Raw genomic sequence first — 20,997 nt, 5'->3', positions numbered from 1 at the left:
TATGTACGTAGTAGTAGAGTGGTAATTTTAAGAAAAAACAATATATATAATAATGTTGACAGTGAAGTATTCATAGTTGTGTATAGAATGTGACTTTTATGGAACGGAAAAGAAGAAAGGCTGGTAGCTAGATGCTCATTGTTTAAAGAAGGAAAAAGAAAAGAAAAATGAAGTGAGTCAAATAAAAGCATTGGGAACAGCACACATTATTGAAAAATACTATAGACCTTGAGGCAGTTCAAGTCAGTCCACAGAGGCCTGACCTAGCAGTTACACAGTAATTATTTCCTACACTTTTGTACCAGAACTCAGAGCCCAATTGTGATGGAAAAAATCCAGACACGGATGAAAATGGAAACACAGCTGCGCGGCAAAGCCAAGGGGTACGTACCATATTATTTCTGTGTCTACCAACCTGACTTAAGCTTTTGATATTTGCTTTTTTCCAAATTTTGAGATTTTAAACAGTCAATTTCAACTTTGCAGGTAATTTACTACGTGACTGGAAAGATTCCAAAAGAGCCTCCACCCTATTCAGGAACAGAGGAAACCCAAGCACACCGGGAGTCGGCCCAGTCTCCATCACAGGTGTCAAATGTCACAGTTAATGACAATTCTCCAGGCCAACCCCTGTCGCAGCCTCCCAAGTCACCACCATCCAAATCTCCACCACCTATTTCGCCCAAGCCTCTGGGATTGAATGGATTCAAACTGCCCAGGAAGCCAATGAAACGCTCTGTGTCTCTGAAAACCAGTGCAGAGATGGAGAAGGGGAGGAACCTGAACAGAGTCAACACAGAAAAGAAGAGTCAGTTCATTCAGGATTCAGTTTCTTCCAACATGAATGTAAAATCTGAGCCTGTCGTAGCCAATACTGTAGGTGTGGCTCCACCCCCACCACTCAGGAAGTCTTCAATTGAAGACAATCCCCCTAGCTTGGAGGAGGCAAGCGAAGAGGCAAGCCTTAGTCCTGACTTACCAGGAGAAGAAGCACCACCTCCCCCTGACAACATTGCCTTTATGATCACTAATACTAAAGTTCAGGCTCTGTCTTGTGGTGAGTACCAGGAACTGGTTAGTGCCAAGAAAGGTAGCGTCCAGACCGTGACTGTAGGCGGTGCCACAAGCAGAGGGAACACCACAGAAGATCCAGACGTGCCTCTGGATAATGACTTCAACAAGAAACCCGTCATCATCATTTTCGATGAACCCATGGACATCCGCTCAGCCTACAAACGGTTGTCCACTATCTTTGAGTGCGAGGAGGAGCTGGACAGGATGTTGGCAGAGGAGCGCATCGATGAGGAGAGCGAAGAGTCGGACACAGACAGGAGCAGCGGGCTGCAGCGGAAAGCTGAGGGATCCGTGGTGATTGATGGCAAAAAGGTCCGTTCTTCTCAAGAAGACCATACCAGCCTGTCGTCCTCCTCTTCATCATTAGTCTCAGAATCAACAGACGGAGTGTCCAATGGAGACGGCAAGCAGGACAGCAAGAAAAAGTTCAGGTTCAAGTTCCCTAAAAAACAGCTGGCTGCACTGACCCAAGCCATTCGCAATGGCACCAAGTCTGGCAAGAAGACACTACAGGTGGTTGTCTATGAGGATGAGGAGGAATCAGACGGGACTGTAAGGCAGCACAAAGAAGCCAAGAGATTTGAGATCTCACGCTCAAAGTCCCCAGAGGACGAAGTCAAAGCGCAGAGTCCAACCCCACTAAAAAGGCAGAACTCAGACTCTGTCTGCAGGACCAACGAAATCCGTAAAAACACCTACAAGACCCTGGACAGCCTGGAACAGACCATCAAGCAGCTGGAGACCACCATAAACGAGATTGGACCTTGCTCCCCCGAGGAGCCCATTTACGCCGAGGTGAAAAAGGGAGAAAATGGAAAAGTCTCCGAAGGTGTTGCGCTGAGGAGGTCTGCTTCTCTGCCTACCTCCAAAGGGTCCACCTTGAAGCTAGCCGGGAAGAGTTCATTCCAGAAGAAGACTAAACCTGTGCTTCTCCCGCGCCCTGTAGTCATCTCCAGCACCGCCATCACTGCCCCCGGTGCCCCCAGTGCCCCCAGCACCATCCAGCAGGTCTCTCTCTAGCTATTGTCACTCCCAAGGCTTGGGGTCTTTCTCTTTTCAACCTGCCTTACCCACTCAAATGACCAAACCATTAATCCACTCTGCAGGTACTTGGAAGCCTAAAAAAGTCCACCTTGGCTTACTTCTGTGAAAATCATGTTGACATGATTTGAGATGACATCTTGTTGGGTTCCTGCCTCCCGCCAAACTCTTGACTTCATTGCTGAAAGGTTTTCAGTCAATGAGAATCAGAGACACTGCCGTGATGATTAATCCTCATGTCTTCATCTTGTTTGCATGTTGAGTGTTCAGTTGATGACTGCATGATCTTTCTCTGGTGTTTCATAATGGAGGTGTCTTCACTTCTCACTCTTCCTATGTGCTCTGTTGTTCTTTCCTTTCTTTTGTTTTATTTCTTTGTTTTGTCTTTTTCGTTTGGATCCCCCTACAGAACACCAGTGTCGCTTCCCCCACTAGTCGGATGCCCGTCCCTTTGTCGGCGAAGTCCAGGCAGTCGCCGTCTACGACTGACAAAGCAGCAAAACAGCAAAAACTGCAGGAAGCTCAAAGGCAGTTCCGACAGGTAGTTTTACTGTAGGGCCTTACCTCAGACTGGAGGACAATAACTTGTAGGCATAGGCGGGGGAAAACTACCAAAGTTGTGGATCTGTACCAAGAAGGCATGATGACTGTTAGGCGTAACATGACTGAGTACTGTACAGAACTATTGGCTTGTGCATGTCCACACTGCTCATGGTCTTCACTGTGTTGGTGACTAAACATAACAACTGCAAACAATGGCAGAGAAAAGCCCAAGCCATCTGAGTTGTCATCACATCTCCAGTTCCCATCACAGCTGAGTTCCTAAACAGTGTTGCCGACCCCTGCCCACCCCACATCCCTGGATGCTTCTGTTTCAAACCTCCCTGACAACTGCTGAGCAAAACAACTGCTTTTTAACCTCAATTAAACATGTTTCCTCACCCTCAGCTCACCCTCAGCAGATAAATGTTGGCCCACATTCCCCCGCCTGCTGTCACGTCTCACACCCTCCCCTAACCTTGTACTATTTCCCCCGAAACCTTACCTGCATCTTCTGCAATGTCTCCTGCAGCCTCTTGGGAGGCTCTAACAGTCCCACTAACAAGAGAAGCTGAAGAGATGTTCTTCCTAATCTTTGCTGCATCCCGTTTCCTGGTAACACATCTATGTTCAATAGGGGTGGGACATAGTAGCAATGATGGTAAATGATAAATTCATAAGGTTGAATCAAAGGCAACTGGGCTTCTTCCATGCAGTTGAATTTGCTATGTAATTCCTTTGTTTGTTTTCTGAGGGACCAGCATGAAGAATAGTTTAGTTGTTTTGACTCACTGTCACGTCAGGCCTGTTTCCATCAAGCTACACACTTAGTACACACACTCAGCAAACAATGACCCCAACACATGATTTCACGTTTTGTGGTTGATGTTTACAAACTGTTTTTTTTTGCTGATGATGATGATGATATGCCTTTATTCGTCCCTGAGTGGGGAAATTTAAACACGGGCAGCTTTCAAATTGTCCTGCTGTAAACCAAGTGTTAGAACCAAGAGTATGGTCAGTGGGGAACTTCTTCACCCTCATTTACGTCACTTTGTGTGGAGTCCAGTTGCCCAGGATTGAGCCGTTGTGTAGAAGAAGACAATTCCCGCCCCTACTTGACTCTGTCTTTCTCATCATGTAAGCCAGTAGAAACATTGTACTCATTTTTGTATCACCAGTGTTTGTGCAGTCACTGTTATTTGTATGTGTAACATGTAGGTTTTTGTTGTCCTTTTTGTGTATTTTTTTCATTTGACAACCACTATCTGTTTTGGCATCTGTGTTTGCAGGCTAACGGAAGTACTAAAAGAGTGGGAGGGGATCATAAAACGACTTCCCCCACTGTACCTGTCTCTAAAATCCCTGCTTTTTATCCTAGCACAACTAAGAGCACCTCAGACGCCTTTAATCCCACTAACCCTCCCTCCTCCAAGTCCTTGCTGTCCCCTCACAATGCTCGTCCCACTGCCCCCCCCTCCTCCCACATCCCCTCCCTGTCTAACGGATGCCTCAAACCCCCCTCACAGCACGCAGGTAAAGCTCTGTCGTTCTCCTCGCAGACCCAGAATGGTCGAGTGCACTCCTCCTCCTCCTCCTTTTCTTCCTCCTCCTCCAACTCCCCCTCCCCTCTGTCGCCCACTCCTTTGGGCCCAGGTGGAAAGAGCATCCGCACCATACACACCCCCAGCTTCACCAGCTACAGGGCCCACAATGGCGGCAGCAGCAAATCCTGCATCCCAACAACCTCGGTGGCTAAGGACGCTATTTAGACCCGCTTTTGCCGCCCTCGCCTCCTCTCTTGTAGCGGGTAGTCAAGTGGTGTTATCTGTGTTTATCTTTTTTAGTTTGAAGTGAAGCACTCCCCCACTTCATGTTTTATTTGACACCAGTGCTTGCTCGCCATCAAGTTGAATAGTTTTTCTCTCAAAGTCTATTTTTATTCATGTTTGTAGCTAAGTTCATGTACTATATATCACAGACGGTGTACAGATTGTCTTTTATTTTTCATACCAGAGCTTTGGCATAGTATATTTAATGTGTGGATGTTTATGTACACAGCCCTTGTAAATGCCTTATAAAGACACTTTATTGACTACTTTCTCATCAACTTTCAACTGCCAACATTGAAAAAGAAGAGACACTGAGTAATAACAAGCGTGCCTATTTGCCAAAGTTGTCCAAGCCTGACTCAGCCACACCCTTTAGGGGATTTTGGGGGGGGGGGGACATGTAGTCTCTAATGTCATGGAAAACACTCCAGTATAAGTATAAGTATAAGACAGTATAAGTAGTTTTCTTAACATACCAAAGTTTATTTGTATGCATGCCTATCAGATATTTTAGGAGTGCTGTAAAAACAAGAGAATAACGTTTGCACAAAGTGACAATGTAAATATTTGTTGGGTTTTTTTTCTTTTTGTAAAGCTTTAAGTCATATCGCCATGTGGTAAAAAAGCGCATCCTTGTAAAGCATCAAGCTTCCATATTGGATTTTCCGATTAAAAGACTTCCTGTGATGAAAATGTGAGTGTGTGTGCATTTTTCATATGCAGCACTTCCATTTCACTCTTTGCATTGATGTAAGAAAACCATGTCTTCCTCGAGCATCTTTCCATAGCAGACCTCTCCCACAGCCTCCTGCTACCCATGTGGGGGGGTCTACCACCTGTCCCTGAGATGCTGGCCCTATAAGAGAGGGTACTGGTGTGTCTTTGGCTGATGGTGGTGGCCTCTGTCAGTACAATCGCTGCGTCCAGGAACAGGAGCTGCAACTCAACTGGGACCTGCCACTAGCTCTGCTTGGAGGGCCCCTCGACATCCAGCCTGCTTTCCATCCTGCAGGGCTTCCTGGTCCCACTCAGGGAGCCCACAAAAGACAGATAGAAAGATGGCAGTGGCAGTGGCAAAAGGTCCAATGTAATTTTTTTAATGGGGCCCAGAATTCCTGGTGGTATCCTAAGTATACAGTATTGTTAGAATTCATTCATCTTCTACCGCTTATCCTCACAAGGGTCGCGGGGGTGCTGGAGCCTATCCCAGCTGTCTTCGGGCGAGAGGCAGGGTACACCCTGGACTGGTGGCCAGCCAATCACAGGGCACATATAGACAAACAACCATTCACACTCACCTTCATACCTATGGACAATTTGGAGTCGCCAATTAACCTAGCATGTTTTTGGAATGTGGGTCCCCGTAGAAAACCCACGCATGCATGGGGAGAACATGCGAACTCCACACAGAAATGACCAAGGGTGGACTCGAACACTGTTCTCCTCGCTGTGAGGCCTGCACGCTCACCACATTGTTTGAATTGGTTGGTAATTTAGTGTTCCAGACACAAAGTTGTAATCCAAATAACGAATAATATAACTAGTTACTTTTCGTCGTGACTAAGTGAAATAAGGCATTCCTTTTTTATAATTAGTACAGTGTAATAATTACTTTTTGAGTTACTTCTGCAAAACCGTATTGATCATTAACATAATTATGTATTATTGGTATAATAACATTTATTAGACATTTTTTATATATAATATGATGAAAAGGATGTGAGTGTGGATCGCTGTGTACGGTATGTGCCATATTGGCTGATGACCAGTCAGGGTGTATCCCGCCTAAGGAACTAATGCCTGGATGAAAACGGATGTGTGGCTCCTGTGGTTAAAAGCGCCTGCATCTGCCGTTAAGCGACGACGAATAAAAATAAAAACAACATAAACAATGCCTATTGACTTTTATAAATGTAGTTATCATTTTGCTTTGCGGCTTCCGTAGAGGCTTCTTGTTACCAAGGCAGCCAGGAAGAAGCTTTTTAAGTAAGTCGCTGACACTTCTCTTCTTTATTTTTAACCTTTTTTGAGCATGAAGCGTTTCCTATTTCAAGCAGATGTACCCCCATCTTATCATCATTTAAAATACTTCCCTCCACCCCAGTAAGGTTACGGTAGTAGAGCGAGTCATCGCTATCTCCATGATGCTAACACGCTAGCTTAATGCGCAAGAGGTTGTTTTGATTGCTATTAGGTTCATGTAGCTTGTCAACAGTGTCTGCTGCTTTCAATATAGTTTTACTTTAAGGAAGGCGTTTTAAAGCTACAGTTGTCGTTGGCCAGCAGCAGCAATGCGCCCCCCTAAAGACTGACTGCGCGCCCGCCATCATGGGCACAGCCTCCTCCCTGGTCAGCCCAGGCGAGGTGATCGAGGACGGCTATGGGGGTGACGGCGGAGAGGCCTGTGAGATCCCCGTGGAGGTCAAGCCCAAAGCCCGGCTTCTCCGCAGCTCCTTTCGCAGAGGACCTCGGGTGATCGGAGCCAGTTTCAAGTCAACGGGCTCCGTAGACCTGGAGTACGCCGCCGAGTATGAACGCCTCCGGAAAGAGTACGACATCTTCCGTGTGAGCAAGAACAACGAGATCACATCTATGCAAAAGAAGGAGGCCAAGCTAGATGAGGAGAACAAGAGACTGAGAGCTGAGCTACAGGTCTAACGATCTAATCATTTCCTCTCATCCAATGTAGTGAACTGACGTACCTTCCATGTCTGCAGGCTTTGCAGAAGACCTACCAAAAGATCCTCAGGGAGAAAGACAGCGCTTTGGAGACAAAGTACCAGGCCATGGAAAGAGCTTCCACATTTGAACATGACAGGGACAAAGTGAAAAGGCAATTTAAGGTAAGCAGTAACAGTAAGTTCACATTCTATTGTCCTCTGTCTTATCAAGCTGTGCACCTTCAGATTTTTCGGGAGACAAAGGAGAAGGAAATTCAGGATCTCCTTCGTGCTAAGAGGGACTTGGAATCCAAACTTCAACAACTGCAAGCTCAAGGCATCCAGGTTTATTATCCCAATGATTCTGATTCAGACGACAACCAAACAACCGTGACAGGTACCACAAACTTGTCAAATACAGTGGAACTCTCAAGATCCTCACATTTCTTTCACAATTTAGTAAATGTATGTTCAGAGCTGGGCCTAGCCAATTGCCCCTTTCCTATATAACCTGGTAGTTTGAAATAACCCTGTGCATCCCCACCAAAATCTTGTTCCTCGAAGGGCTAAAAAAGTTCCTCCGAGGCACCAACTATTGTGGGATGGGCTATGCTGATTTTTCTCTCAGATCCATTGCTTGGGTGTCCTTTCAGTCTGTTGTATGTGTTAACATCACTGTATGTAGCCAGTTGTGTTAAGAAGTACGTGCATCTCCACTTGTCTGCTGGCAGGATTTTGATGTTTCTCAAGGGAGAGTTTGTTCCACTTCGGTTTCTGTTTGGTTATTCTTCCTAACAGCTGATTATGTTTCAATGATTTGTTCAACTTCTGGTACCGTATTCACAAAGCTTCTCAAAGTCCTTTCAGAAAGTTCCTAACTTAGCCTAAAAATTCCTAGCAGGGAAGACTGATTGAGAAAGCAACTCTGAGCAAGGAGGGGACAGAAACTTTTATCTTAGTGATGATAGCGATACCTCATTATAACAATCATGTCCTAGATATCCATCCATTTTCTGTGCTGCTTATCCTCATTAGGATCACAGATGTTGTAGACATAAATTATAGAAAATAATACTGAACCTTTATGTAAAAACTTTTTTAAAGTCTTAACTGTAACCCTACTTTTGACCCACCCTATATTGATATTCCTATTGTTATGTTTACTGTCCATGCTAGTAACCTTACTACTTCATGTATTTGATATTAATGGTGGATGCAGGCTCATGTGTCAATCATTCCTGTAATTTGCTCATGATATGAGGCTGTGAAAGCGCCTTCATAGTCTGGCTGGTCACTCTGCGGACAGAGGGTTCGACAGACCCCACTGTTTCAGTTAACCTGTGGCCAGGTATCGCAATGATGAGATGACTTGCATTTCAAGCCTTATAGTGTTACTACACTGGAAGCTCATCCATGCATGATGGAGCTGGTTGCGTGTTATTACATTGCTGTCATTTACCGTATGGATCCTTTTGTGCAGTCTTTCCACCATCTTGTCTGTTACACCACTCTTCGGCTTCTTAAAGGGTCCTCACAACTCCTAACATTTTGTTGCCTTAGGAGCTTTGTGAATATCTTATATCTTTGCAAGTAAAAAAAAAATGTATTGGACTTTGAGGAATTGTAAGAATGATGTCAATAAGAGCTATTTTTTAGCCCAAGGGCGCTTTATGAATATGGGCCCTGGAATTTGTTGTGCTGTCATGGCAAAGTTCAACCGTTTGGCCCAAAACCTCCTCAACTGGTTGGGTGAGATTTCAGCCTGACAATATCTTGACCCATGTATCCGAAGTCATTGATTAAAAGGCATGTACAGTGTGCATTATGTCCTCATCCGTTGTGTGTATGGTAACATCAAACATCTCTCAACGCCACGACAAAGTTCAATCCCAATTCTTCTTTGGGAAAGAAGCCCTGCCGACATGAAAATAAAACCCCTATGTAGCCCTAGTAGGAGTGTAGTGACCTTTACACTCCTATTATACTTTGTTTACAAGACATTGCTCAACTCTAAAAAGAAAACTTTGTTTTCCCACTCTATCATGGCCGACATAGCTGACATGCAGTGTAACAATGTAACATTAGTGACTCCTGCTGACCGGAGTACTACTTTTTTTGGACTATTGATAGTCCATAGTCAACAATGAAACATTCATTCATTCATTTTTTTACCGCTTACCCTCACGAGCGTTGCGGGGGTGCTGGAGGGCAATCACAGGGCACATATAGATAAACAACCATTCACACTCACATTCATACCTATGGACAATTTGGAGTCGCAATTAACCTAGCATGTTTTTGGAACGTGGGAGGAAACTGGAGTCCCCGGAGAAAACCCACACATGCACGGGGAGAACATGCAAACTCCACACAGAGATGGCCGAGGGTGGAATTGAACTCGGATCTCCTAGCTGTGAGACCTGTGCACTAACAACCATGAAACAGCAGCCATTTATTCATTCATAAATTGTTCGAAAAAGTGTGAGTGAGTGATGCATATGAATTTCTTGTGTGTCCAGCTGCAGGTACACAATGTGAGTACTGGACTGGGGGCGTGCTGGGAAGCGAACCCTCCATGGGCAGCATGATGCAACTGCAGCAAACCTTCAGAGGACCAGAGTTGGCACACAGCCTCATCGACGTGGAGGGTCCCTTTGCCAATGTGAGCAGAGGTAAGTCAGCAGAGTGATGTGGGATATGTTCAAGACATATGAAGAATGATGACTTCTTTTCTGGTTTTGACAGACGACTGGGATGCTGCGGTGGCTAGTCTGCTGCAGGTGTCCCCTCATGTGCCTCAGGCCTTGTGGAGCAACACAGTGCGCAGCTACTTCATTTCCACACCAGAGACCAAAGCAGAAGTGGACATTTTTAGCAAGGTCTCTCATTGTTTGCCTGTACATGACTTCTTTTAAATATATACTGTAGGTCTTTCACAAGATTGCATGTTTAAAACGTGACCATATATCTCGTTTAGAGTAAAATTGTTATGCAGGAACAGCACAGCCAGAAGTCTATCAAACTGTGAACTGTGGCCTAGGTACTGTAAATGATAATACTCATGAGGCAGGATTGGAACCGACCATTCAGTACTTTTCGCCCACTATGAGCCTTTCAATCCTACCTGCACCAATGTTCTCAGCGTTGCTAAGAATTTAGAACTACAAACAAACTGAATTTGTAGTTTGTTCATAAAATTGGCCATCACTTCATCCAAATAAAATAATTATACGTAATGTTTTATCTTGGCTTAGCGCATCTCACAGTCTACTACACTGTGTCATAATTACAATCAACATTTTTATCTTGGAGTTGGGACTAACATGTTAAGCATTGAGAGGGAGTGATGTTGGCCTTGTGTATTTTTTGGAAAAAAACATTGCAGCTGAGTGCAACACTTGTCATTTGTCACTGTTTCCCATGGTGACACAGAACCGGAGAAGTTTGATACAACCAAACTCATCGCACATTTGAAGCAGTGTTGCACGGGAAACTCCCATGGGATGGGAGCTAAAGACAAGAAGTCATTAGCTATAACTGAAACGATGACCGGGGGATAAATAGAAAATTTACTGTTAGGGAAATTTACTACGATAATTTACTACGATGATTGAGGATCAGAAGTGAAAATCAGGACACCCTTAATATTTTGTCATTGTTTTTTTACAAAAATGTACTGTTCTTGTGAACCCAGTATCATGTATGTTCTCATTTTGTGAGTGTATAATTACACTCCTAATGTGTCGCTATTAGTGTATTATTAGTGACTCTTTATTCATTTTGTATTTTTCATGCTGTGGTTGTAGAAACACGCACCTGTGCTGAGGAGGCTGTGTGAGGCTCTGGGACATTTCTATCTGAACATCTGCTTTCCAGAAAACAATGCTGCCTCATACACTGTGGTCCGAAAGCAGGAGATAGAGAGGAGCTCGGTGTGCGTGCTGCTTATCAAATCCACCATCAGCAGGTAACATTGATCATTATTTACAACCAAAGTCATCACTGCATGGCTCTGTGGTGAGTAACTTTATTGTGGTGTGAAAGCCCTGTGGTGGAGGACTGTCAGGAGGCTTTTGTGAAGAATCCAGATGGCCATCCTTTAATACTCTACCTCAAGACTCAAGAAGATGCTGATCTGTCTGGACCGACAAGGACACTTTTGGAGAGACTCAACGCTGCAGACAAGACTGCTAAACTAAAGGTGCGTTACATTTTCAAGCTGTAAAAACAGCACACAGCTTCAGATGTTCGTGTCTCAGAAGGTAGCCATTCACAACATAAACATTCACTTTAACCCAGCATTAAGCCAGGGTATGAATTACCCTTTCGCTAGGGGCAGAAAGCAGAGATTAGCTGAACATAACCCAAACAAGCATAGGGAGAGCAAGTGAACTTCATGAATGTTCCTGCTGTGAGGTCACAGTGCTCATCACCAGAAAGAATAGCTGAAACCCTTCGGGCGTACTCACACCTCACACTAGGCCAGGGTTTACAACCTGCAGCTCTTCAGCATCGTCGTTGTGGTTCCCTTCCAAAAATGGGGAAAATGTGCCTCTTTGTAATGAGTTTAAAAAAATCTGACTTTCTGTGAGACTGTGAATGCATCGTGGCTGAGTTCTGACTGGTGCTTGGATAAGCACGGGTGCCAGACACGTCTTCTCCCCCAATGCAGTAAACTAACCATCAATGATCCTCCCTAAAAAGAAACATCGGTGTTGCATCACGGGCAGATTACTTTGTCTTCTCTGGCTTACATTTATGCTACATACATATGTAATGAGAAACAACACAAAATGCTGAAAGACATTTTCAACACGTTCAGAAAAGTTTTTTATTTTGAAGTAGATCCCTGAAGTCCAGCCCTGCACACGGCAACCTCGAACGAACGACCACATATCATGGTGGTGTTGGGCACCACATGCAGGAGGCGCGTAAATCGCCTGAGTCATTAATTTTTAATGGAACCTACACGACAGGGATTATTGTGAGTCTGCTAGCCAAGTGACATGTGAAATCCATGCATGATTAATTTTATGCTTGTGCATAAATCATCGTCCATACATGCAAATTGTGATACAATCCCAGAAAGTTGAAAAATACCAGCTAAATTTACATGAATTTACACATACATATTTATGTCAACTTATCTTCAATAATTACTTAGAGCCAATACAAGCAGGAGTACCTGATTAACTCCACTTCTCCTCTGAACTACTTTTGATACCCGAAAATTCCCACCAAATCTGGCAGTCAATCAAAACTGTGGGAGGCTCTTGATTGGCTCTGAATGTGAGTGTGTCACTGCACATTTCTTCAGATGTCAGGTAGTGAAGTTTAACCAAGATGATATTATCATAACCCTCTAGTTGGCATCTGTTACACTTGCACACTGCACTTCTATTTGTTATATTCCGCTGTTATAACTGGTAAAATTAAAAAAGATTCACTCTGCCATTTGTATCGAAATTAACTTGGGCTCCATAATCAAAGGTCAAAATTTCCAGCCTTTTTCTATGATCAGTGCGCTCACAGTAGTCAAGTGTGTCTGACTCTAGGTATGAAGTAGACCTAGGCACAGTGTCTTTAGACTGGTCTACATTAGTAAGACGGTTTGTGGCCCTGTACCTTTGGACCAGGGGAGTCTGCCCTCTACTGGTCGTTTGAGGCAATGCAGTACTCACGTTGAACATCTTTGCAGGTGTTGGATCACAGTGGTTCTGCAGAAGATGGGGCTGCCCTAATTTCTGCTCAGTTGGAGAAAGTCATCAAACAGGTACCTCCTGTCTGCTCAGTTGTAGTTATTGACTTTTGGGGTTTTTGAACACTGCCTACCCTTCCTTTCAGGAGTTGCTTGGCTTTGAAGGAGCAGACGCTGACTCAAAGGACTCTGGGATTGATGAGGGCCGCGAGGAAGACTTGGGCGATGTCCTGTGGGACCTGCATGATGAGCAGGAGCAAATGGAGTCCTACCAGCAGGCTTGTAGCAGCACCAGCTCTCAGCTGGGCTTCCAGAAGGTGGGCTTCACTTCAGCACTCTTCTCAATGGTGATGGTCGTCTTCACCAACCTCATTGTTCTCTCAGTATGTGGAGCGTCTCAATGACATGATCGCCGCCCCTCCTCCCACACCCCCTCTGCTGGTGTCCGGTGGGCCAGGTTCTGGGAAGTCCCTCCTCCTCGCCAAATGGTCAGAACTCTACATGTCCATCCTTCTTCCTCCAAGCAGAACATTCAGTGTGTGGCTTGTCCTCTGTAGGATTGAACTGCAGCAGAAGCAGACCCCCAACACCTTGTTCCTATATCATTTTGTTGGGCGACCCCTTTCCTCGAGCTCAGAGCCCGTCCTCATCATCAAGCGCCTCACAGTCAAAGTAAGACATCTTTATACTTTTAATGACTGCTTTGTAACTTTAGGAATAACATGTTGTCTCATTGACATGCTGTAGCTGCTTCAACATTTCTGGTCCATTTCGGGCTTGTCCATGGAGCCCAGTAAAATTTTGGAGGAGTTCCCACGCTGGCTGGAGAGGCTGTCAGCGCGTCACCAAGGCAATATCATCATCATTATTGACTCCATTGACCAAATACAGGTGAAGCCCCACCCACTCAAACCAAATTTGATGATTTTGTTACTTCAGTTGTACTTCACAATGAAACATTTGCCTTTTGTGTTCATGTAGCAAGCAGAAAGACACATGAAGTGGCTGATTGACCCACTGCCTGTCAACGTCAGAGTGGTCGTTTCTGTTAATGTGGAGACGTGTCCACAAGCCTGGAGGTCAGTCACACGTCCAAAACATCACATGAAAATGCTGAAAGCTGAATTTTGTGACCCTGTTTCCAGATTGTGGCCCACTCTCCACTTGGATCCACTGAGTGTCAAGGAGGTCAGGAATGTGGTGACTGCTGAGTGCCAAAGCGTGGATCTTCAGCTGTCCAAGGATCAGGTGCAAGCACATCCCGACACACATGCATCTTGAAGTTGTGGGGACATACGTATTTAACTTGAGTTTTTCATTTTATAGGAGAAGAAGCTAGAAAGACATTGTCGTTCTGCATCAACCTGCAATGCTCTATACGTCACACTGCTAGCAAGGATGAGCACCAGGTTGGACATATGTCAAATATATGGCGATTTAGACATAGACATAAATGAGTAGATATTGATTAATTTATTTTGGGGGGAAAGAGAGCTTTCCGTTTATAATATAATAGTATTTTTATTTTTACAGTAGCTGGTGCTGGTCACTGGAGAAAAGCCTTGAGCAGTGCCTCCAGTGTCAGGACACCTTGGCTCTCTACCGCCTTGCACTCAAAATTATGTTGGACTCTCTCAGGTCAGACAGAGAGCAATACTACATGAGAGAGGTAGGACACCACACTAGTTTTATAGAGGTAATTTTTACGATCCTGAACTGTTTTTTTTGTTTTTGTAGATACTGTGCCTTGTGTATTCCAGCCATAATGGAGTGAGCGAATCGGAAGTGCTGGATCTTTTCCCAGAAATGGAATTTGCCATACTGTCCTCACTGCTGTACCGTCTGAGCAGAGTCTGTATTATCACCCTGCGCTGTGGCCTCATCAGGTTCCAGCACCTGCAGGTACGTCCAAATTTGAATAATTATTTCACTGTCCACATACATCTGGACCTAACTGTCTTGTGTTGCAAGGCGTGGGAAGCAGTGAGTTTGGAGTTCCTGAGTGGTGGATGCAGCTGTAGTACCTACAGAGACAAACTGATCCACTACTTCAGCCAGCACCTTAGGTTCTGCAGGACACGCATCTTCCCTTACTTCAGTTGCCCATTCTTTTTTTTTCGTCACTTAATTTTGTGTGTGTTTGTAGTCATGATGGTGTGACGTGGCGTGTTGCAGACGAGTTGCCCTGGTTGCTGCAGCAACAAGAGGAAAAAAGCAAACTCCAGCTCAGCCTCCTGAACCTGTTTGTGTCCCAGAACCTGTACAAGAGGTTAATATGTCAAGTCCACTGATACACACACACACCAGTACACTAATAATGAAGGGTCTGTACGTGTGCTGCTGTCTTTAGGGGTCATTTCTCTGAGCTGCTGGCCTACTGGCAGTATGTGGGTAAGGACAAGAACTCCATGGCCACAGAGTACTTTGACTCTTTGAAACACTATGAGAAGAACTGTCAGAGTGAGGACAGCATGACCAACCTGGCCAACTTGTATGAGACTTTAGGGCGCTTTCTCAAAGATTTGGGGCTCCCCAGTCAGGTGTTTCCTATGTTTATTAGAAAAACAAGTTTTTTGACAAGGTAATGCTGTAACTATAAACAACCTTCTATGCCTGCCCTGAGTAGGCTGTGGCTCCTCTACAGCGCTCACTTGAAATCAGAGAGACTGCCCTGGACCCAGACCACCCTAGCGTGGCACGCTCCTTGCACCAGCTGGCTGGGGTGTACGTCCAGTGGAAAAAGTACGGTAATGCCGAGCAGCTCTACAAGCAGGCGATGGAGATAAGTGAGAACGCTTACGGGGCTGAACATGCCAGTGTGGCACGAGAGTTGGAGTCCCTTGCAGTGCTTTACCAGAAACAGAACAAGTATCTTGGCTCCATTATTGATTAGCACATTATTGATTCAGTGATCATCCACCTGAGCAATGCTTTCATCATCTTCATCAGGTATGAGCAAGCAGAGAAGTTCAAGAAGAGGTCCATGAAGATAAGGCAGAAAACAGCTCGCCAGAAAGGTCACATGGTGAGAAATCCATACAAAACCAATGCAATCATTTTTCCAAAAATAGTAAAAATTCATGTTGGGCCTCCAGTATGGCTTCACTTTGTTGCGTCGCCGAGCCCTCCAGCTTGAAGAGCTCACCCTGGGGACAGACTCTGCGGACTGCGCCAAGACTCTCAATGAACTGGGCGTGCTTTACTACCTCCAAAACAACCTGGAGTAAGACACATGTCACAACATTCTGGCCAGAGGCGTCACTAGGTCTGAGGACGGGGGGGGGGGGCTAAGCCCCCTGGAGATGCACAGGATATGAATGAATGTAGTAAACATTAGGAAATCCAAAAAACAAATAACGAACAAGAACCGGGATATAACTCTCCCACTTTTGGACAGATTTAGTAGAGATACTCAATTGTTTTAGGCCACCTTGAAATTTGAATGAAAACACATGCTGAATTTTTTTTTGATAAGACACACTCTACTACTATTATTATCATTATTATAGGTATTATAGGTATTATAGGTACATACGCTGCAATGCGCTGCTGGGAAAACATGGAATGGATTCTCAGTGATGTGGGCTTACATGGCCAAGTGGAATGGACTGGGTAATGGCGCAGTAAGGGGCTCTCTACCTTACACCATGAAATAAAGGGAAATGGACAGATTTATGATTATAAATTAATGACAGGTAATGTGAATATTATTTTAACTCATATTCTTGCCCTATTATATTAAATTTGTCAGAGATTTTTTTGTAAAAAATGAAGCCCCCCTAAAATAGGCCTAATGACGCCACTGATTCCGGCACATGCCTTGTGTCGTCCCCAGTGCTGCTAACGTGTTCCTAACCCGGTCTCTTGAGATGCGTCAGCGTGTCCTGGGTCCCAATCACCCTGACTGTGCCCAGTCCCTCAACAATCTGGCGGCGCTGCACACGGAGAGGCGAGACTATGAGGCGGCCGAGGACATGTACGAGAGGGCTCTAGACATCCGTAAGAGGGCACTGTCCCCGGACCACCCCTCGCTTGCCTACACACTCAAACACCTGGCCATGCTGTACAAGCGCAGGGTGAGGAGGGTCATGTTTCCATCTTGTGAGGCAAAAGCTGATGCCATTTATTCTGTCACAGGGGAAGCTGGAGAAGGCGGTGCCCCTCTATGAGCTCTCGTTGGACATCAGAGAAAAAAGTTTTGGCCCCAAACACCCCAGCGTCGCCACGGCACTGGTCAACCTGGCGGTGATCTACTGTCAGCTGGTAACTCCTCCTCTCCTTTTATGTGCAGTATTAGTTGTCTTCTTTACACAATTTTGTGTGTTTGTCAGAAGAAGCACAGTGAAGCTTTGCCCCTCTACGAGCGAGCACTCAAAGTATACGAGGACACTTTGGGACGGTCACATCCTCGCGTTGGAGAGACACTAAAGAATCTGGCCCTGCTCAGGTACACAACCCTTCACTGTACTCATTTGTGTGAGACATTGTGATACAGCAGTAAATAAAAAGCTTGCTATGTGTGGGAGTTAGCGCCTGTTTTGAAATGTGATTTACTATTACCTACATGACTGGAGTAGAATTGCACGCCCTCCCTTGGCAGACATTGTTTGGCCCCAGCGGATGTCTTATTCAAGTTCTGGATAAAACTCCATTTCTCCATGCAGCTATGAAGAGGGCGACTTTGAGAAGGCGGCCGAGCTTTACAAGCACGCCATGGAGATCAAGGAGGCGGAGCCGTCACTGGTGTGTGGAAATGCAGTGTCGCGCCACTCATCCAGCACTGACACCTTCAGCTTAAGGGGACCGGCTCCCCCCTCTCAAGGCCCAAGATGACTTCTGGACAGGGGTACTCTGTGAAGGTTTGCAAATCATGCCTTGAGATAATGAGGATTGTTGTGAAGTATATACTACAGTACCTCTTTGACAGCATATGCTAGTAATGCCTGTTGCAATGCAGTGAAAGTGCCAATATTGTCCTACATTGTATTTGCCAAATAGTATTTGAAAAGATGCCTCCGGCACCCTTTTATGGGCACTTCTTTTCTAATGAGCAATTTTCGTCTTAATTTAAAAATAATAAGAAAATACCTCCAAAATGTTGTCGTTGTTGATACAGTGTATACATTATGTCAGAGAAGTGAGTACACCCTACACATTTCTGTGGATATTTTATGATATACAGTATCTCTTCATGGAACAACGCTAAAGCAACAACACTTAAATGCAAAGTAAAGTAGTCAGTGTACAGCTTGGATAACAGTGGAAATCTGCTGTCCTTCATGTATTCATTCATGTTTAAACCGTTGGCAACAAAGTGAGTACAGCAGGGCTTAAAGTATTCCGTGCCGGATCTGCCGGATCCACACAAACACAAGTTCATTGTAGCCTTTCGGTAGGGCTCTGAATGCAGCTATTCTGGCTGGTATTTGGGACGTTTAAGTTAGTGGGGGGTTAAGTGTGTGTGTGAGGGGGGGGGGTCATGTTCACAATGATATTGAAGTAGTTTTTGGTTCAGACCGATCGTGTTTGTGATTTGAAGAAACATGTTTGCTCTTTCATCACTGAACACGTAAACGTTGGCCTCCACCAAGGCTGCCCTCTGTTCACAATTTTCATGGACAGAATTTCTAGGCGCAGCCAAGGTGTTGAGGCAGTCCGGTTCAGGGGCCTTAGAATCTCATCTCTGCTATTTGCAGATAATGTGGTTCTTATGGCCTCTTCGGGCTGTGACCTTCAGCGTTTACTGGGACGGTTTGCATCTGAGTGTGAAGCGTCTGGGATGAGACTCAGTACCTCCAAATCAGAGGCCATGGTTCTCAGTCGGAAAAGGGTGGAGTGCTCCCTGCGGGTTGGGAATGAGGTCCTGCCCCAGGTGGAGGAGTAGTTTAAGTATCTCGGGGTCTTGTTCACGAGTGAGGGAAAGTGGGAGCGTGAGGTCGACAGATGGATTGGTGTAGCTTCAGCAGTAATGCGGTTGCTGTACCGTACCGTCATGGTGAAAAGAGAGCTGAGCCAGAGGGCAAAGCTCTCAATTTACCGGTCGATCTATGTTCCCACCCTCACCTATGACCATGAGCCTTGGGTCATGACCGAAAGAAAGAGATCGCGGATACAGGCGGCTGAAATGAGTTTTCTCCGTAGGGTAGCTGGACTCACCCTAAGAGATAGGGTGAGGAGCTCAGTCATCCGGGAGGGGCTCAGAGTAGAGCCGCTTCTCCTCCACATCGAGAGGAGTCAATTGAGCTAGCTCGGGCATCTAGTCCGGATGCCTCCCGGACGCCTCCCTGGTGAGGTGTTCCGGGCATGCCCAGCCGGGAAAAGGCCCTGGGGCAGACCTAGGACACGCTGGAGTGTGGATGTCTCACAGCTGTCCTGGGAACACCTTGGTGTCCTCCCGGTGGAGCTGGAGGAGGTGGCCGGGGACCGGGAAGTCTGGGCTTCCCTACTAAGACTGCTGCCCCTGCGACCCGGACCCGGATAAGCGGAGGAAAATGGATGGATGGATCCCGCATTTGTTGTGATTGAAAGTCCTCTAGACATGAAATAACACCCCTATATTCACCTTTACATTCTTATTACCCATTATAGTATACATAATAACAGAAAATTATCAATTTAACACTATAAATGTGTTGGTATTAGGAGAGCAGAAAGGTGGGCAGACATGAAGTGAAGTCAGAGGTTCAGAGTTTAGTCTTAGATTGGCAGGGATTACACACAGTTGCCAGTGTTTTTATACAGGATTTTTAGTCAGGATTATTGTGCCTGTTGTGAGATAATTAAAACCAGAATAAAAAGCCTGTTGTTCCGGCGATGAAGTCTGGCTCTTGGATGTCTTATTGAACATTGCAGTAACATTACTGACACCTAGTGACCAAATACTTCATGTCACTCACATGCTGTATTTGTATACTCTCATTTGTACACTCTCATTACTGGAAGTCATAATGGTAACTGGATGGTCACAAGCTAGAACCAGCTGTTCAGCTACACAAAGCTTTCTTCAACAGCAATACAGAGACTCACATCTGTGGTATGTTTTGCCTCTAAAAGTGTCTTTGATGTCGGTAAATTCCAGAACAGATCACTTTTCAACTGAATAAATACTCAATAAAACAATGCTAGAACGTACTCACTCATGGTTTAATCATGCCATCACAAAATCCAGTTATAAAAAAGACCCATCAGCATATTGCCAATACAGTATCAAATCCCCATACTTGGATTGGTCAGGCCACAGTAACCCAAGGCACTGTACTTGAACCTATTTTATTTTCATTACATACTATATAACAATTTACATTATTTGCCTAAAAATATAAACGCAACTGCTCCAATTTTTCATGAGATGGACAAAGATTTAAAATTCATTCCAGATACACAATATTACAATTTCTTTCAAATGTTCACAAAACTGTCTAAATGTGTGATAGTGAGCACTTCTGCTTTGCTGAGGAAATCCATCCCACCACAGTGGTGTGCCACATCAAGATAAACTTGTTTGCTTCAGATGGTGTCAAGTGTTTGGCAGCCACCAGGCGTACAAAGATGACTGTCTGCAGTCAAGCATGCAAGCATGGTGGCGGGAACGTCCCAGTCTGGGGCTGCATGAGTGCTGCTGGTACTGGGGAGCGCAGTTCATTGAGGGAAACATGAATGCCCATATGTACTGTGAAGCATATCATGCTTCAGAAACTGTACTGACACATCTCCAAGATGGCCACTGTCTTGGTAAAGGTGATGGAAGTAAACTCCATTGAGCATCTTGGCATACTCAAACAGAACATTGAGGAGTGCAGTGTATCTTACATCCACCAGCACCATGATGTTATCCTGAAAGACCCAAAGACAACCTGTGATGCTCCAGTGATCTCCATACACAAGAGAGTTAAGGCAGTGTTTGAAAATAATAGTATCCACACTAAATATTTAGACTTTTGGCAAATTTTGGACAATTTATAATCACTTTTGCAGCTGGCAGGTTGGCTCCAATGACTCCAAGCTGTACACTGACTACTTCGGTGTTCTTTAATGTTTATTTTATTTAGTGTGGCCCCATGAAAAGATATCATAAAATATTTGCAGAAATGGGCAGGGTGTAGTCTTGGGTAAACACATATAAAATAAACAGTGACCATGGTTAAATGTACTG

At 45.0% G+C, this 20,997-nt stretch overlaps 2 protein-coding genes across 22 annotated transcripts in view; both read left to right on the top strand.

The window, feature by feature from the left end:
* The window catches only part of kiaa1217 (KIAA1217 ortholog), a 96,305-nt gene extending 91,089 nt beyond the window's left edge, over nucleotides 1–5,216 (top strand). For 12 of the 15 annotated variants that reach the window (XM_078792246.1, XM_058060855.2, XM_058060853.2 and 9 more), the window contains 4 exons: nucleotides 306–383; nucleotides 487–2,082; nucleotides 2,525–2,656; nucleotides 3,948–5,216. In XM_078792246.1, coding sequence (XP_078648372.1) covers nucleotides 306–383; nucleotides 487–2,082; nucleotides 2,525–2,656; nucleotides 3,948–4,427 — 2,286 coding nt within the window. In that variant the 3' untranslated portion in view covers nucleotides 4,428–5,216. Of the gene's footprint in view, nucleotides 1–305; nucleotides 384–486; nucleotides 2,083–2,180; nucleotides 2,657–3,947 lie in introns of those variants that run through there. The other 3 variants (XR_013627750.1, XM_078792247.1, XM_058060859.2) reach the window with 3 other exon arrangements.
* Nucleotides 5,217–6,358: 1,142 nt separating this feature from the next.
* Nucleotides 6,359–20,758, top strand: nphp3 (nephronophthisis 3). 7 transcript variants are annotated; one of them, XM_078792234.1, is made up of 28 exons: nucleotides 6,373–6,473; nucleotides 6,771–7,139; nucleotides 7,205–7,330; nucleotides 7,394–7,544; nucleotides 9,667–9,819; nucleotides 9,893–10,026; nucleotides 10,954–11,114; nucleotides 11,192–11,348; nucleotides 12,846–12,920; nucleotides 12,992–13,162; nucleotides 13,230–13,333; nucleotides 13,403–13,517; nucleotides 13,593–13,736; nucleotides 13,827–13,924; nucleotides 13,991–14,093; nucleotides 14,172–14,254; nucleotides 14,379–14,514; nucleotides 14,583–14,747; nucleotides 14,817–14,911; nucleotides 14,992–15,114; nucleotides 15,196–15,385; nucleotides 15,472–15,713; nucleotides 15,795–15,870; nucleotides 15,941–16,068; nucleotides 16,681–16,921; nucleotides 16,983–17,108; nucleotides 17,177–17,292; nucleotides 17,510–20,758. In XM_078792234.1, exons 2-28 carry the CDS (start codon nucleotides 6,816–6,818, stop codon nucleotides 17,676–17,678), a joined length of 3,906 nt encoding a protein of 1,301 aa, XP_078648360.1. In that variant the 5' UTR covers nucleotides 6,373–6,473; nucleotides 6,771–6,815; the 3' UTR covers nucleotides 17,679–20,758. The 7 variants fall into 7 exon arrangements, 6 of the variants coding, with proteins under 6 accessions (XP_078648365.1, XP_078648363.1, XP_078648362.1 ...); XM_078792235.1 differs by having other exon boundaries at nucleotides 6,411–6,473; nucleotides 6,774–7,139; XM_078792237.1 differs by having other exon boundaries at nucleotides 6,364–7,139; nucleotides 17,180–17,292.
* The last annotated feature ends 239 nt before the right edge of the window (nucleotides 20,759–20,997 follow it).

This window comes from Doryrhamphus excisus, linkage group LG7, assembly GCF_037039965.1.
Source record: "Doryrhamphus excisus strain RoL-2023G ecotype Guam linkage group LG7, RoL_Dexc_Guam_v1.1, whole genome shotgun sequence".
Classification (NCBI taxonomy): Eukaryota; Metazoa; Chordata; class Actinopteri; order Syngnathiformes; family Syngnathidae; genus Doryrhamphus; species Doryrhamphus excisus.
This window is presented reverse-complemented; position numbering and strand designations above follow the sequence as displayed.